The sequence below is a fragment of the Ciconia boyciana genome, chromosome 4 (assembly GCF_034638445.1).
Source record: "Ciconia boyciana chromosome 4, ASM3463844v1, whole genome shotgun sequence".
Classification (NCBI taxonomy): Eukaryota; Metazoa; Chordata; class Aves; order Ciconiiformes; family Ciconiidae; genus Ciconia; species Ciconia boyciana.
Window position 1 is genome coordinate 26,902,473 of NC_132937.1, and position 16,493 is coordinate 26,918,965.

Here is a 16,493-nt window from a genome sequence, read left to right on the forward strand (position 1 = left end):
TACAATCAAATTACATTGCACTATAAATAAAACATTACAAAATACAAAAAATAACTTTTTATAATTAATAACCCCAAATTCTTCTTTTTCCTGAACATCTCCTCTGGATAAATAGTGAGAAAGGTACCAAAAAGTACTGCTAGAAACATGGTGATCATGAAAAATTCTTGGAGCCGTTAACTGCTGAGAGAGGTTATTTGCCTCATTTTTTGGCAGCCCTTGGGAACTTGTTAAACTCAGCCTGTTCCTTGGAAAAAAGCTGAGCAAGGATATGATCTGCTGTTCCACGGAAGTAGTCATTCATACGAAGAGTTTCCAGCTATGAAGAAAAAGACAATATTTTAAAAAGAACGGTCATAGCTACCTGATCATTTTTATGATATTAAAAATATGGGATATTAAAGCGCACCTCAAATCCAAGATGAAAATGAATTAATATAAAAGTATGTAACGGATGACAAGGCTTACACTGGGCTATCAAGATCACTGGATACGTGTAACCTTAGATAAATACACCCTTGCTCTGGCTCCTAGGATCAAGGCTTACGAAGATCTCTCCCTTTTGTGGGTGCTCAGCTTGTAAAGACCCTCAGCCTGTCCAGCCTGCTCAAGGATAAGCTCCGTCTCTTAAACACCAGCAGTACCTCATGCACAAACATGATCTGAATTCCATCTCTCTTACACACACATACATATATCCACACACACACACGGGCGCATGTCACACCCTACCACAGACCTTTTGTCTTCCCCACCTCCTGTTTCCGTGTACAGAGTTTTGATAGGCGTTGCACGCTAACCGTTCACACCAGAAGGGAATTTGCACTGTCAATGTACTTGACATATTCTTAGAATTGCTTTCGAAAGATGAGCACCAAAGCGTAAAGCTTACGTGCATGAGAAAAGTGTACAGCTGAACATTTTTTTACTCCCCTTGCCCGTATGAATTCTCACCTGGTTCCCTGTACTGTAGGCTAGAATCAAAAACAAATCCTCATCACATATGCTCTTGAGATAATGTTGGGCTCCAACAGGGAAAAAGATGACATCTCCAATGCCAATGTTGAAGCTGGCGGTGACTCCGGATGAGAGAATAACTCCAGCCTATTGCAAGTAAAGCAGCAATATTCAATGATTTATTGGATAAATACACAGTGATGGCCCCAGCGCTGCACTGAAATCAGCTAGCGTAGCATCAGTGCTTTCACCGAGACTCCAAAACGGTAGAGGGGTCCTAGGCAAATTCCCGAGTAAGAACATGGTAAGTCCTCACATTATGGAGTCTCATCGTTCCATCTCAATTACCTTGGCACTTCAAATTTGCACTGAGTGAAAGAACGTCATCAAACCCTATACTCTAAATCTTAATACTCACTACATTTTCTCTATTTATCTGTTCCTCATAGGCGCTAAATCGTAAGTATTGCTTTTTTAGTTTGCACTCCCAGCATTCAGGAGAGCGGGGATTCCCGTCATAAACACGTGTGATTTTGCGGAACAACTTAACAAGACGGACAAATTCTGCTCTTTGTATAACTCCAGTTTGACTAGACAAGCTTCCACAAATGTAACCGAGATCAAAGTTTTGTGTGGAGAAGGAAAGTGTGGACACTGAAAGTTTTGTGATACTACTAATTGTAGTATCATTAATCAGGGCTGGGAATCAGTTATTAGGTCTGTAATTGTTATACAGCCCAAACTCCACTGACTTATCCCTCACCGATGTAATAAATTACCTGTCCGCAGCCGCTAATGACATAACCCATCTCATTAGCATTGAAGTGGAAATGAGGCTGCCCCAGCCCATTGCTGAATATCCTGAGAGTTGCTAAGGTAAGGGTATTCTCATGCTGAAAAGCAGAACAAAAACGTTCAGAAAACCATCCAAGTTTGTTATATCCCCGTTATACATGACAAAGCAGTGATGAACCCACACAAATTGCATACTACACCTTATGTTTAAATAGCTACAGTATCCAATTGAAAGCACATACCTTGTTCAGCGACTCACTAAAAATTTTTTCTGTTTCATTTAGTCCAGTGCCATTTATGCGGTAGCGAGCCCACTGGAAGATTCCTCCTGGAAAACGATATTCTGCTGACCCTAAAACAGAGACAGCTAAATGAGCATTTCCAACAAGGTTTGGTTAACATTCCTTGTTAATGTATTGGCCAACTTCAAGTCATTACTACCTACTAAACTTGAGGCCTCGAATCTTACGAGCCTCTGGAAGCAAAAAGAAAGCCCATTTAGCTTATCTATCCTTCATGCACTAGACACTATGCAATCTCCTTTACTGTATTTTTCTGTAGTCAGATAACCATAATGAAAAACTCCGACTAGATTTTTTCCGTCCCAAATTGCTATCAGTAACAATACACTTAAAGAACATGCTAACGTTCAGTATCTTAATTCACGAGAACCTTTATGGCACTGATCATGTATCACAATATTTTGTAAAGTACTGCCAATGCAGAAGAATATTTTGGTCCAAGAACAAAGATTTTTGTCACACATTTATTTCTCCTGACCTCCATCGGCTGTGTGAGGAGTTCTGGACCTGTATTTGCTTTTTATAGCTTCTTGAATAGACTATACTACTTGGAATTAAGTTTTGCCATCTATGTTTATTAGGTGCTCACTGATAATCACTAGATCCAGGCTGTACAGAGGGTTGTTTAATACAATTGTTGATAAACCAGTGAATATGGTTCGATACTCTTTATGAAGTTATATTTGTAAAACAAAAGGGAGGACATAATTAGGTATATGTTAAGGTGTTTATTCATTGATGTTTCATATGCAAACGCAAGATCTTCTAAGCAGCTCAGCACCAGTCACTCTCCAGCTAATCTGCTGCAGGGCTTCCTGGCCTATTAGATTTTAGTTTCTGAATGAAAAGTTTAGGTTTAGGTTCTTGCTTGATTTAACTGTAGCAGGAAACCCAGCAGTCCTGGTTACATACATCACTAGAGAACCTTGAGCTGGGAAGTATTTAGTTCATGCCCTGCTGCTTACTGGCATTCTGCTCTCATATCTACCGTTGCAGACAGAAACATGAAAACCGAAAGGGTAAACTACTTTGAGCTAAGAATCAGGTTATACATCTTCAAAGGGCAGTAATTAGATGTAGTATCAATATATTTTTCATTTTATCTCCTTAAAGTCTTATGATTTCTCTATATACTTTTTAACTCCTGTTTCAGTGAATCGATTACAGATCCCCTCCTCTCCCCCTCTAGAAACACGGAGAGCTCTTACATACAAAGTTCTTAGATGTATACCTTTGAGATTGTAGAAGTACCGCCACACAAGGTTGTCCGGAGACTGCACATAGGTGGCATTTTGTACAAGCTCATTTAAGTTTGGTGGGAGGTTAATTGCTTGATCTTCTACTTGTTTCTTGAATGTTCTGATGAAGTTAACACCACCTTGTGGCTGCGGGACACACAATGCATATTACATTGACAGATACACACAGCAAACTGCGGAATTAAAAATTTGCTTCACTGAATATCCCACCTTAGTACCTGGTGGTAGAAAAATTCTGCCTCGTGGACATACCTCATCTCTTTAAGTGCCTAGCCCTGTCAATACTCTATTTTGCTCCTTTGCTCTGCCCTTCCTTCTCAGTTACCACAGAGATTTGGAGCAGAACGGATACTCAATCCATCTCCCATCAAACTGTTTCAGGGTGGGAAGGTCTATCAACAATTCTGTGGTATGAAGATGCAAATTCCTCAGACTCAGCAGGAACTCTGTGGCCGTATTCTTGCTCATGGGACATTGCCAACTAGTCAGTTCAAATAAGATCCATTTTAACAAGGAGACGGACTTATCTGTAGTTTCCTATGAGATCTTCTCATACCACAGAATTCATCAAGGGTCTATTGGGAAATTAGCTTTGGGCTTCACTATGTTATTTTCCCTCCACCCTTGGAAATATGAAGGATCCTCCATAAACTGGGCATAAATCTGAAGAGTGGAGGAGGAAAAGTTTCTTGGAGAGACCATCATCATTTATTTCTCCTTGTGTATGAAGGAACACAGAGGGTGGCACAGTGTTACACAGGGGACATGTGTACATCCTTCCACGCCGATGGGACTAAAGAGAACAGCTGAGGTAGGGAGGATCCTCTCCGAGAAATACAGAGAGAGCCTGGACTGTCATGTTAATGTGTAGAAGACTAGATAGAGGCTGGCTATCCTATCATACAGACCTTTAATGCTCTAGCTGCTATATCCTCTGGGGTAGAGAAAAATGCGTCATCTACATCCAAGGTCTGAAGTTCTTCATGTGTTGTAAAAAACAGCAAGAACACACAGTCTTCTGATCCTACATTCTTTATCCAATGCACCGTGTTTCTAGGGAAGAAGATCACTTGGCCGGCTGTGACATTGTATGTGGTAATCACGCTGTCATCTGCGTGAATTACTCCAATCCAGGCAGTACCCTGTGACATAATCAGAACTTAACGATTGTAATGAAAGTTCTCTCATTTAATCCATATGCAGCAAATCAATAATTCAAATAACCTGATAGGAAAAAACAGATCCTGATGCACTCTCTAACAAGCCTTTGTGAACTTAAATCCAGAAGAGCATTTTAAGTGATAAAATTTTAGAAGGTTTAAGGAACACAACAAATACACATTGCTCATACTTAAACCATTTCTTATTAAAGAGGCTATGAACAGCTATAAAGGAGTCATCTTTGACCAAAAACTGCTGGAGAGAGGACCAGGTGTTTGTGGAATGCCTTACTCCAAGGAGGATTCCCCCATCCAGCTGGAGCTGTTCAGTTCTATGCTGATCAAAATATGAATAATTATTCTTAGAAATAAATTAATAATTGAGAAATATCTAAGCACCTATGCTTCCAAAGAAAGGTCATTTTGTTTTCAAATTAATATGCTATCTTGAATTCCTCACCGTGAGTTTCTATTTATCTCTCTTATTTTTTTTATTTTTACAGATTTGAAATTAGACACTCAGGTGAGACAGGGCAAACCTTTTCAAAGAAGATCTATTTGGGGGGAAAAAGGAAGGGGTATTTGGTCAAGGAAAGAGAAGACTGTATGGGAACAAAACAGTCTTCCATGTATAAAAAGTTGTGAGAAAGAAAGAAAGATGATCTGAGGGTTTCCACAGCCAATGAAGATAAACAAGGAGAAATTAGGATTTTTTTTTGCGATAAACAAAAATGTGGTTTGTGTACCAGCAGAAACATTCTAATGGTTTGTGTGATGAAACATGGGAGGCAACTATTTTTTGATTTTGTAACAGCTCCTTTGTTGAAAATTTTTAAAGACTGAACAAAACTGTCAGGTACGCTTTAGATATTCTTATCCTGCATGAATACAGGGGATGGAGCCAGAGGCTTTCTTAAGAACCTTAACAATCCTTCATCTCTGCGATTCTGCGACAGTTCTCTAATATAATTACTTTAATCATCATAAGCACTTGGATAAGTACATAAAATTCTGTAACTTTCAGGTATCCAAAGTCTCCTCTGACCTCAGTTTTTAGACGTCATTGGAAGCTACAAGTGTTTGGTACTCTTGCACCATTAAGCAGCCTGTTTCAAGCATCTCCATTTGAAAATGTTATTTCAAGCAAGAAAACTAATGTCATACATCAATCAATGGTAGTTTTGCTTTTATTACCTGTTATTTGTATATAATGTATATTTAATTTTTTTTTACATCTGTACATCTTCTATATATACATGATGCTTTAAACTGCAAGACCAATTGGGGAAGCTGAAGTAATCAGACAATACCTGTAGCACGTAGCCGTGTTCATTGGCATTAAAATGCCAATGGGGAGCCCGAAGCCCCTTGCTTTTGATCCGTAAGGTTCCAAAAGTCATTTTGGAGCGATGGTTGTTAATGCTTTTTCCAAATTCCATTTCTTCATCACTTTGATATTCATTTACATCATTCCTGAACCTTGCCCACCGAATTTCACCACCTGGGTAGGTATATACCTGTAAAGTTAGTGGAAGTGGAGAACTGTATTGATTGTGGACAGTGGTGACCAAACAATCCAAAAATATTTCAGAAAATTCTTGGTCTGGGCAATACTGAAGAGACCTGTTCCTTTTCTCAGTAAGGATTCTCTCTGTGTGTATTTTTGCAATCACTTTTCACAATCTTTTATATACTTTCTCATGTTGTGATGTAATAGTATTGTTTCTACAAACGAGAGATAAATAGTGATATCAAGAACAAAATTATCTGCTCCTCCTCTTTTTACATCATTCTGGACTTTGATTTGAGAAATCAGTCTTAATAGAAAGTCTTAATGAGAAATCAGTCTTAATGAGAAAACAGATAGGCTTAAACTTTTATATTCAAAACATTTAGAACATTTCCTGAGTAAGATATGTTCCTGAACACCTACAGTTGCAAACTATTTGCACCTGAAACTATTCCTTTCCCAATATTTGTGCTGCCTCTAGAACATGTTTTGTACTTGAAAGAATCATCTTGCACTGAGGAAGGGCATATTAAAAGGGTTGCTCTCCTCTTAAACACTTTTGTTTGTATTCTTAAAAACATCTTTTGTTTGAAAATTACATAGTTAAATCTAACATGAAAAAGTACCAGAATGGCTGTTGTCAGTTTAAAGCGCCCTACTATCTAATCTGTCCTTTTCCCTCTTTTGCTGAAAAGCAAAAATTAATCAGGAATTCTTTTTTATATAAAGATATATTTAGAAGATGGAGTATGTCTTTAGAGCGTGCTCAAAGGACACGTTTCCATAAGTATCAAAATACACCTAAACAAAACCTACATAATTCCTAGGGATTCATTACATTGCCAATTAATTCATTTTAGCTCACTGAAACAAGATCATGGAGTTCATTTTTTCTTGCAACATAACAATTTGGTTGAAGCCAGTCCTAAGAATGAAAAGGTTAGCGTGCTACTCAGCTTACATTAAAATTTGATCTTTCTGGTTTTGTTTCTCAGAATTTCATACTCTCTAATTTCAGAATCACACGTAAAATGGTTGCCTTGTCTTGCAAGCCTAATTTGCTGGAGCAATTATTTAGCTCTCCAAGAGGCACTCCAGAGATCCATACCACTTCCAACATCTGTTATGAATTTGAGTGAAACACTGTCAGGAAGTTTGCGTCTCTCCCCATGGATTATAAAAGAAGCCTGGGTAACAGGTTTAGACTGATTACCTAATGCTTAAAAAAGAGTTAGGTGAAATTAATTCATTAAACTTCTATGTATGATGCTAGAATATTATTGCACAAGATGAACAATTTACCTTTGATTTCCCCAGATGATTCAGGAACTGGAATTTCATATCCACACTTTTTTCATCTGGTTTTGGAGAAGATGCACCATTGTCTGTAACACCCGTGTCTTTCATAAAGGCAGTGTTCTTTACATAGACCAAGGACAGGACCAGCACTCCTATTGCGGTTGTGATAACGCAGGCCAATAGACAAACTAGAAAGACTTTCATTAGGGACCAGCTGCCCTTTCTTTCCTGAAATTAATAAAAAGTCCCCCCAAACAAAAAAGAAAGCTTTATTAGATCTAACATGCAGGAGAAAGTTTGTGATAGTTCTTTTGTAATCAAAACCATATGCCTTTCAGAAACGCAGGCGAATTACTGGGCCCAGTACAGGGAAACCCTACAGAGTGTATTATCAGATTGTTGCTGTCCTTTCATTATTTCGTCAAGTAAAAGCACGTCTTCATCATCCTGGGGTCTCACAAACGCTTAAAGATTGTTTTCATTGCTGTTTCTAATCTGTATCACAAAACACTGAAGACCTGTAGCATCAACTCATGGCAAACCTTCATCTCTGAGGCAGAAATGCTGCCTCTGCTTTACGTCACATCTCATGTGGCCCAGCTCCCTGGGACAAGTGGAGAGGATGGGTCAGAATGGGGAAATTTCATCTGTACTAACTGCTCTGGGCATCATTTCTTTAGTGAAAATGTCCTTTGTGGACATTCAGGCCTCTGGAGGAGGGTGAAGGGGAGAAGCAGCTGGGCATGCAGAAGCACACAAGTTATTTATAGAAGGCCAAGGCACTTCTGGCACCATGAAGCATCACCTTGGTGAGGATATTCAGTGTTTCCTGTCCCTTAACCATTTTTGCTGCTGAAGTTGCAGCTTCAGATGAATACAGACTGCATTCTCTCGCCCAAAGTTTAAAACTCTGTACTGATTCTGGGTGCACAGCTTGATCTACCTTTAAAAGCCTGATTTTTCAGACAGTGACTGCCTGAAAATGAGCTATGAATATTGATTCCTTAAGCTGGACAATCAGAAATGAAAAAAATTGAAGATTACTTGTTGATTTTAACAACATGACTTCTTTCATTAATCTATTTGACAAAAGCTCTTTACAAATACATTTACCAGCAGAAAAGTCCTCAAAATATCACCCTATTCTATTCGGTAATAATCTTTGCTTCATTTTAAATGACTCCCTTTTTAAAGCTTGTGTTCAATTAAATACCACAACAGTAGTACTCAGACCACAGAGTCTCATCAGAGAACAAGGCTTTATAGTGAAATGCATTCAAAATCCCCATTTTCCAGATTTGAAGGACCTTTAATTTACAGCATTTTCACAGCAGTGGCACCAACTCAATAATTATTTTTAAAGTTGAAAAAATGCTGCACATATTACATAATATTAACTAACACAGAACATTCAGCCTCAGCACAACTGTGTGGAGTGAGTTATGCTGTGAGGAAATCACTAGCCTTGGTATATTTATAGCCAAGAAGCAGCAGCGTGCTGGCTGCAAACAAACGTAACGGCTGGTGAGCAATATGCCAACTCTTATTGCATGAAGTTAACTCAAATCCCAAGAAGCAAAAACTTTAATGGGAAAATTACTGAGAATTACTTTTCTCAAGGGCAAAAAAAAAAAAAAAAAGAAAAGATGAAACAGTGCTCTAATGTGTAACTCAGTAGAGATACTAAACCACAAGATGAGCTTTTAAGTAGCTCTTTCTGTTAAAATCAATGGGGAATCCTCCAAAGATAATTACTTTGTCTAGTAGTTACAGGATAAAGAATTTAGCTATTAACTTAAGTGGGGCCAGGGAATTATGTCTCACAGTTCAGAACCTAGCTAGTGCACATGGAGCTATGCATTTTAGGACCTTAGCAATTGTAGCCCTTTAGAGCTTTTATTTTCTTCAGGACCTTCTTAATAGTATAGGATTAGGTCATATTACAAAATAAGGGTTTAATCTTCAGGCTGACTCTGTTAATAATGTTTTTTTAGCACTGTAAAAGAAAATGACTGATACCTCTTTCTTTGGCCACTCTTTTCCTTTTGAAGAACTTTGTATGCTCTCTCCATGCATTTCAAATGCCTGGTTATCCATTTAGTAAAGCTGAAAGAGATCAGTCCACAGAAGACAAGAAAGATATTGAAACAAAAGAATGTTAATTCCGATACGTGCTCAGTTACGTTACAGAGTCTAGGGCAGCGAGTCATCTTCTTCTGTATAGTAACACTAATGGCATTTAGTGCAGTACCATTGTGCAGAAATGTGATGCAATATAAAAACCTCTTCTTCGCTAAACTACAACAGAAAGGTCTCACAATTTCCACATACAGACTTAACATTATTCATGTACCACGTGAACCCTAAGACACAACACGACAATGAGACAGAGTCCGAACCATCAAATACTTGGGGGAAAAAAGAGCAGACATCATCTAGTTCCTTTACCTATGCTAAGGACCTAATATATTTAAATTACAGTTTTGGCTGGTTGTGTAATCTACTTTTACAACCACAAAACCAGCTGAAGTTCTAGAACTTCTTTGGCAACCCATTTCCCCACTTACATGTTATCGGTAAAAAGTTTTTCACAAGCCTAAACCACTGTTGCTGCAACAGAACTGTTACATTTTACCCTCCCGCAATGGACCTAACTACACAAGAAATGCCCTACTAGGTGAGACCAACAGTACATCCAGCCCAGTGTTTTTTCTCCAACAGGACTTTAGGAAATGCTAAGGGAGAGCATAGCCTGGCTACTATTTCCAGGTTACACCTTCCATACTTCACAAGCACACGTAACTGTTGGATGAGAGATGCTAGAGGAAATAAACTCTTCCCTTCAGATTTCATTCTATGAAAAACTGTGACTTAGACAAAGTCTTTTCTGAACCTGCTGATACTCCCTGACCTCCTAAGTTTACTGCTTGCTGATTAAAACAAAAAGCACTTCTCAGTCCTAAACAGATCTCCTACTAGCTCCTTTAAGGCCTCCTACATTTCTGTATTGTGGGATTTGAGCGACAACAAACACATGTTCCCCTCTCCAAGCTGAAGGTCCCAGCCTTTTTAGTCTCTCCCTGTTAGGCAGCTCTTCCATCTCCATGATCATTTCAGACACCCTCCTCTGGATCTTCTCTAACTCCACCACATGACGAAAATAAAGAATAGCAATAGACTTTATTGTTAACTGCTCTCCAAGTACTGTTTTCCACCCATCTTTACACTTCCCTAAAAATAATTTAATATAGACTATGATCCCTTGTTTTGAGGCACACAAGTGTTAAATGTTGCTACCCAGTCATAAAAAGGAAACTAGGTTTGTACAATACACAGTGTTGATAATGATATCTGTCTCTTTTCACCCCCTCCTTATTTCCTTGATATATTCCATGTTTGATTATATACTTCTGAACTTTTAGGAAACTGAGATTAAGCTTATTGCCCTATAATTCTTTGGTATAATTTAGCTGACTTTTTGTTAAAAAGTTACTTTGCTAGTCCCATTTCTAGACCGTTGTGGGACAGCACTGAGTTCCAAACATTACTGATAACTCGAAGGTAGCTTCAGCCATTTCTCCAACAGCTTAGTGTTAATGCTGGTAGGTGTAGTCCACTGAACACAGGTAGCTTGCATAAGAGCTATCAGTCACATTTTCCCCGTCGTAACTGAGCTTTGTCCACCACCCATTGCCGTTGATATTTTAAGTTCACTGACATAATTTATTACTCTCTGCAGGGAGGTCATGGACCAAAATTTTCTTTGGTCCTCCCTTGTATCAGTAAGGGACTTACTGTTTACTATCATAAGCAATAAGGAACTTTTGGGTTATTTATTATCTTTGACAGCTGTTCCTCCTTGTGTCTCGTTTTTGTGCTTTGGACTTGCCAAAAAGCACGAAAGTCCAAGATGACTCATCTTTAGGGACAATTCTAGCTTTTTCTGTTATGCTTCCTTCTTGAAGACTGCTGAGGACTACAAGACATATTACATTTATTTTCACTGTTCCATATTGGGATATCCTGCATCTATATCTTACATATATGTATTTTTATGAACTGCCAAACTCCTGAGCATGCTTTCCCTAGATTTTTTTCACAGGATTTTGCAAACAGATCTTTGAATTTCTTGCAGTTGCTTTTTTCTATTCTTCCTCTTTTCGATTGTAAAAGTCTTGAAAACCTTGTTAGAAAAGCCTTGTGTTAACCTCCACCTTCTCTACCAAAACCTGACATCATCCTAGTCTAAAAATACCCTGGATACTCTGTATTAATTTTTTTTTCCCCAACAAATATTTGGTTAACTAGTATCTCCTCAAAGCAAATTATTCTGTCAGTTGTTTACAAAAATGTTCTTTCCATCTCACCGTTCTTGGTTTGGTGGTCTTAATGGTAGGTCCTCAACATAACAGCACTCACGCTTTTTTCTCCTTTTATTATCGTAAAGATACTTTTAACAGGCTATCTCCCTCTATATTCTAGACTTCAATACAAAGGTAAATATTCATAGAGAAACAGATCTTCCCTTTTCTTCAGGAGCCATCTCCACTTTTTTTTCTGTATTAATTCATTAACAAATGAAATATCCCACCAAGCAAACATTTACGTTGCCTAAATCACAACTTTGTATAGAACCTTATACATTCTTCCATTTAGTTTCCATACAGCCTGCACTAGTATAGACACCTTAAATGTTAAGCAGTCATATTCACTATCCTGTTTTCCGTATTGCTTCAATCCTTTTTATAAAAACCCTAAAGCCAGGGTTACTATGCCTCTGGTCACCTTTCCACTGATAACACTTACATTCTTTTGTCATCAGTCCCCATTAATTCTAATTTAAAGCCTTCCTTTGTAAGTTGGTAAGCCTAAACTTAAAGAAGCATTTTATTTTTCCTTATGAGATAGAGCCCATCTCTCCTCAGCAGTCCTTTCTTTTCTGGAAGAGCTGTGAAGCTCAGCCATTCAAACTGGCAACAGCAGGATCAGGTCAATTAAAATTAATGAAAAGGTTTTCTCATTTCCCTTTGAATAGCAATTCCCTCTGCACAGTGAGAGACCTACCAACTGTAAAGTTGACCAAATATTTTGAGTAAGGACACAAAAATTAAAAACCATGGTAGATCACAGAATCCATGATCAACAAGAAAGAAAATACACATCATGATTTTCATGGGTGTCACAATTCCAGATATATATATGTGAAAATCCATAAGCATCTCTTGGAAAACAAATACAACTGCTCTGGCAGTGTCAGAGTTACATAGGAAAAGAATTAATAGGTTGATAATGAGTGACTATAGGGTTTGCAGTTTTTCAGATCCTCCTTTTCAGGCTAAACCAGGTATAAATTCCAGCCAAATTAACCCTCTGCTGGCAGCACTGTTAGTCTTTGTGATATCTGGAGCCTGAAATTAAGTTTTCCTATATCAGCACCTTTTTGCATCAGTATGAATGCAGTGATGCAAGAGATTTGCTAATGCAAATGGATTGTTACAAAGGAAAAGATAACTGCAGCATACAGTCATTCCATTTCAAGGCCAGTATCACAATGGACTCTCTCATTAAGCCTTTAAAGGGCAAAAATCCCCAAGACAAAAATCCCATCTATTTGCCTCCCACCATGCCAAGTCACAGTCTTACCACAGACAGGATCTTCACAAGATTTAAGAGCACGATACTTGTCTTCATCAAAGCCCTTAGTTCCCTCGCTCTGTTTTGCTGATATATATACACTGTAATTCAGGAAGTGCCCTCCTCATAAAATATTTCCTGTATATGCAAATACATAGGATCACAGATACTTGTGTACATCCTTAGCAAACAGTTCTTGTAACTTGCTGAGAAACACCGACTCTCCTTCTATCTAGACCTCCTATTTTATTTTAGTATTTCCTCCAAATCCTGGTCTCTGTCTTTCTGCCTGCCTTTTTGTTTTTCCCACTGTCACTACGGAAGACTGTAGTTCAATAAAAGTCCTTTTCTCTGATCTAGCCTCAAGGACAAGAACATCACTGACATCTTGGATACGACAATTACTTTTGTTTAGTACTTGATTTACATATTCTGTTATTTTTCCTGAGTGGCAACTTCTTTATTCTACCTTATAAGCAAACTAAATTCCAGCTATAATTGCAAGAACTGACCAGTGTATACAACCAAAAAGTTACTTTTTTCTATTGATATATAAGGGATCAAATTCCTCTTTAAAATACTCTTTAACAGCCATAAAAATCTTGATAGCATTTAAAAAAAATATTTGTGTGAAACCAGTTGTCTCCACTTACTGACTAATGGTGTTTTATTGGTTTTCTTTATTTAATTCTATTCTATTCCTATTTGAATTTCTGTTGTTTACAACTAGAAAGTGTGACTCGTTGCTTAGTTTCATACCCTTAAGGTACTTTTATCTTGTGCAGTACAATACCTCACACAGTGGACCTTATCCATGATCAAAGCCTTTCATACCTGGCCAATATAGAGTTAGTAAATATGAATATTCAATAATGGCAACAATACTTTTAGTTGTTACCTAGGTCTCTGTGCCATAAAACCCAAAAAAAGTTGTGCTGAAATTCTCCATCAAAGTACATTAAACTGATAAAGGATAAATATCTGGAGGCTAATATAAAAAACTCTAAAGAGTGAGGAATCTCACAAATATGGATCGGTATGAGGATTCTCCAAGGGGGGATTAATGGAAAAGCAAATAAACTCTGCCCTAACATCAAGAGAAGTTCTAAGGGAGCAGGGGGTGCTTTACATTTGTCCTGTGCACCCTTGCAAACAGGATACAAGGGGAGCACGGTGTAACCTCTCAGGGCATCAAATCTTGCTTCGAGTCCACCTTGCTTGTGCTACCAGCACCCCAAGGCGTATCTGCACACCCACGTGGATGAATAAATCTACCTTTCTCCTGTGAGCTATATAGGCTTCAGAAACAGGAAAGCTATGATAGCTTAGGCAGTGCCTTACTAGTTGTGCTGGGAGTCTGAGGTGTACTAGCTCAAACGACACAGCGTACACACGCTATGCGTAACTACCCCCCCAACCCCAGCATCCAGAGTAGCGCGAAAGTAGAGCGGATTCATTGTGATCCACACTCAGACGTGTGTGATGTCAGGCAAAGAACCTCATCTTTCCTTGCACATCTGAATTCCTGTGATAAAATGACCTCTGGCAAACAGATACTGTCTTAATACAGACAACAGTGATGCCCACAGCAATGCAATGCTTTATAAAAGCTTCTACAATAAAGTTTTCTAGAAGAGTAATTTTGTTTTCTGTACTTTGATTTCAAGATCTAGTTCTCAGCATTTGAGAAAGTCCAATAAAATCTATCTGAAATACATTATTACATATTACTTACAATCTATTTATGTTCTCATGATGCCATGACAGTCATAAAATGAAGCAATTTATTATCCCTCTACTTACTAATTCTTAACAGGAAGATGGGAGAAATACATAGCTCATCTTCCTTCTACTTTTTCGTCTGGTTTCTATTTCATTTCTCAGAATCAGTACGTGCTCGGGTACCTGCTTTCTCACACATACCTATAAATATGCAGATTAAAAGGAAACCGTTCACTAGAAAGGCAAGTTGCCGTACATATTTTGTTTACTGACAGCATAAAATACTAGGCTACATTATAGAAGCCTCAGAAAAGGTACAAAAGGCTTCTTTCAAAAATGTTCTGTCCATGTATTTCAACTCACAACTCAAATTACTACTTACAGCTTTTCTCTTTGTCTCTCCATTTGCTGCTGCCAAAGGGGTAAGTCCTACTCCTCTCCCCTGCACAAGTTCCAGTGCCTATCAGTGGCTTTCACGAGCTAAGTCTATTCAATCATGCTGAAAAAAATAAAAATTCTATTACTTCTCTGCCTATTTAGGCCCACTGAAGGATTTTATATGCTCTAAGGCTAAGAACAAAGCCAAGGAAAATGGAAGGGAGATCAGGACTTCCCAGTAACAGTGACAACCAGCTGTTGGATCAGTTCAGCCTGAAACACAGTCTGTGCTCCTAAAGAGGGTGCCCCTAAACAAGGGCCTTCTCTCCCCAAAGAACCAGGCTTTACTAGGATGGGAAAGGGAGACAATTCAAAAAGACCTCAGACACTTTTTGATACCAAATATATTTGGTAAGTTTGTGGTCAGGGAACAAGGAGCATGCAATTACACCAACCCACATCCTGTTAGAAAGAATGGTGCTGAAAATACTATGTAATTATGTTATTGCTAAACCTGACTGCTTAACTTTACATGTGATATTGAGCTCCCCCTGTTTCTAACAGGCCCTGTAAGGAAGTGATGACTAGAATTGGCCAAACAATTTAGTTTTTTGTACATTTTTATAAACACACAGAGATTCTTCCATGAAAATGTTCACATTATTTTAATTAAATATTCCTTAAAAAGTGGTATCTCTTGTCACATATCGTTAGATCCTACTGGAAGTACTAATACTCAATTAAGCTTAATGAAAAGAACAAATATGGACAGAAATACTGAATACAACATTTTTGAGAACATGCACTGGTTCAGCTTTCAAAACAATTTTGTCCAGCGGTCAGGCTGACAAATTACTTTAATTACACAATATTAGAATATTCTTAGCTATCAGCTTCACAGATTATTCTTTTTTCCTTGTTTATCTTCTTCATGATCATTGGTCTGCTCTTGGTTACTGTTATCTTCAACAAGACTTTTAAGGCGTGACAAATGGTGTAAAGCCCTAGATTAGGAAAAATGAAGACTTTAACAACAGTGTATATATTACTATTTACATTTAACACAAAATGATGTTGATTTCTTACAAACAGCTTAACAGTTTGAATGGTATTATATACAGTTTACATCTCTATGTCTAACTGTTCCACTTATTCTGTTTTAGAGATTATAAAATACACTAAGATGGTTTCTTAAAAGATAAAACACTCTTTGGAACTGAAATTTTAAATGTGTCTTCTCAAATACAGGTGCTTACAGAAACACACAGTTTCTATTAAATTATTACAGAAAGGGTATTTAACACAGGATGTTAAACACTGCAAAACATTGTTATAAAATAACATATCTATACTGAAAATTACTGTCGTCTTTAAAATTGAAAAATCTTTTCATTTTACATTACAGTATAAAACTATACTGCAACACTGAGTTTTGTTGAAACAAATGTTCTACATAGTAAAACGCTGTTTTCCATTC

General features: G+C 37.8%; 2 protein-coding genes across 8 annotated transcripts in view; both read right to left on the minus strand.

Annotated features, from left to right (window-relative positions):
- On the minus strand, positions 1-15,895 carry DYNAP (dynactin associated protein). 4 transcript variants are annotated; one of them, XM_072861032.1, is made up of 11 exons: positions 15,882-15,895; positions 15,021-15,137; positions 9,302-9,388; positions 7,286-7,510; positions 5,784-5,990; positions 4,222-4,455; positions 3,286-3,439; positions 1,995-2,104; positions 1,737-1,850; positions 955-1,104; positions 2-319 (listed from the first exon to the last, which is right to left on the minus strand). In XM_072861032.1, the coding sequence occupies exons 3-11, from the start codon at positions 9,377-9,379 to the stop codon at positions 203-205; spliced, it is 1,389 nt and encodes a 462-aa protein (XP_072717133.1). In that variant the 5' UTR covers positions 9,380-9,388; positions 15,021-15,137; positions 15,882-15,895; the 3' UTR covers positions 2-202. The 4 variants fall into 4 exon arrangements, with proteins under 4 accessions (XP_072717136.1, XP_072717133.1, XP_072717134.1 ...); XM_072861033.1 differs by lacking the exon at positions 15,882-15,895 and adding an exon at positions 14,720-14,839 and having other exon boundaries at positions 15,021-15,136; XM_072861031.1 differs by lacking the exons at positions 15,021-15,137; positions 15,882-15,895 and adding an exon at positions 12,926-13,028.
- The window catches only part of C4H18orf54 (chromosome 4 C18orf54 homolog), a 12,124-nt gene continuing 10,797 nt past the window's right edge, over positions 15,167-16,493 (minus strand). For 3 of the 4 annotated variants that reach the window (XM_072861028.1, XM_072861026.1, XM_072861027.1), the window contains one exon: positions 15,171-16,020. In XM_072861028.1, coding sequence (XP_072717129.1) covers positions 15,912-16,020 — 109 coding nt within the window. In that variant the 3' untranslated portion in view covers positions 15,171-15,911. Of the gene's footprint in view, positions 16,021-16,493 lie in introns of all 4 variants that reach the window. The other variant, XM_072861030.1, reaches the window with a different exon arrangement.

Bases quoted from the DNA above. Each gene is read 5' to 3' on its own strand.
- DYNAP (XM_072861032.1), bottom strand. From the start codon at position 9,379: ATGGATAACCAGGCATTTGAAATGCATGGAGAGAGCATACAAAGTTCT. The intron at 3,440-4,221 runs GTCTGTATGATA...TGTGTCCCGCAG, and splicing joins TAGCAGCTAGAGCATTAAAG to CCACAAGGTGGTGTTAACTT. The intron at 2,105-3,285 runs GTATACATCTAA...TCTCTGTTTTAG, and splicing joins GTACTTCTACAATCTCAAAG to GGTCAGCAGAATATCGTTTT.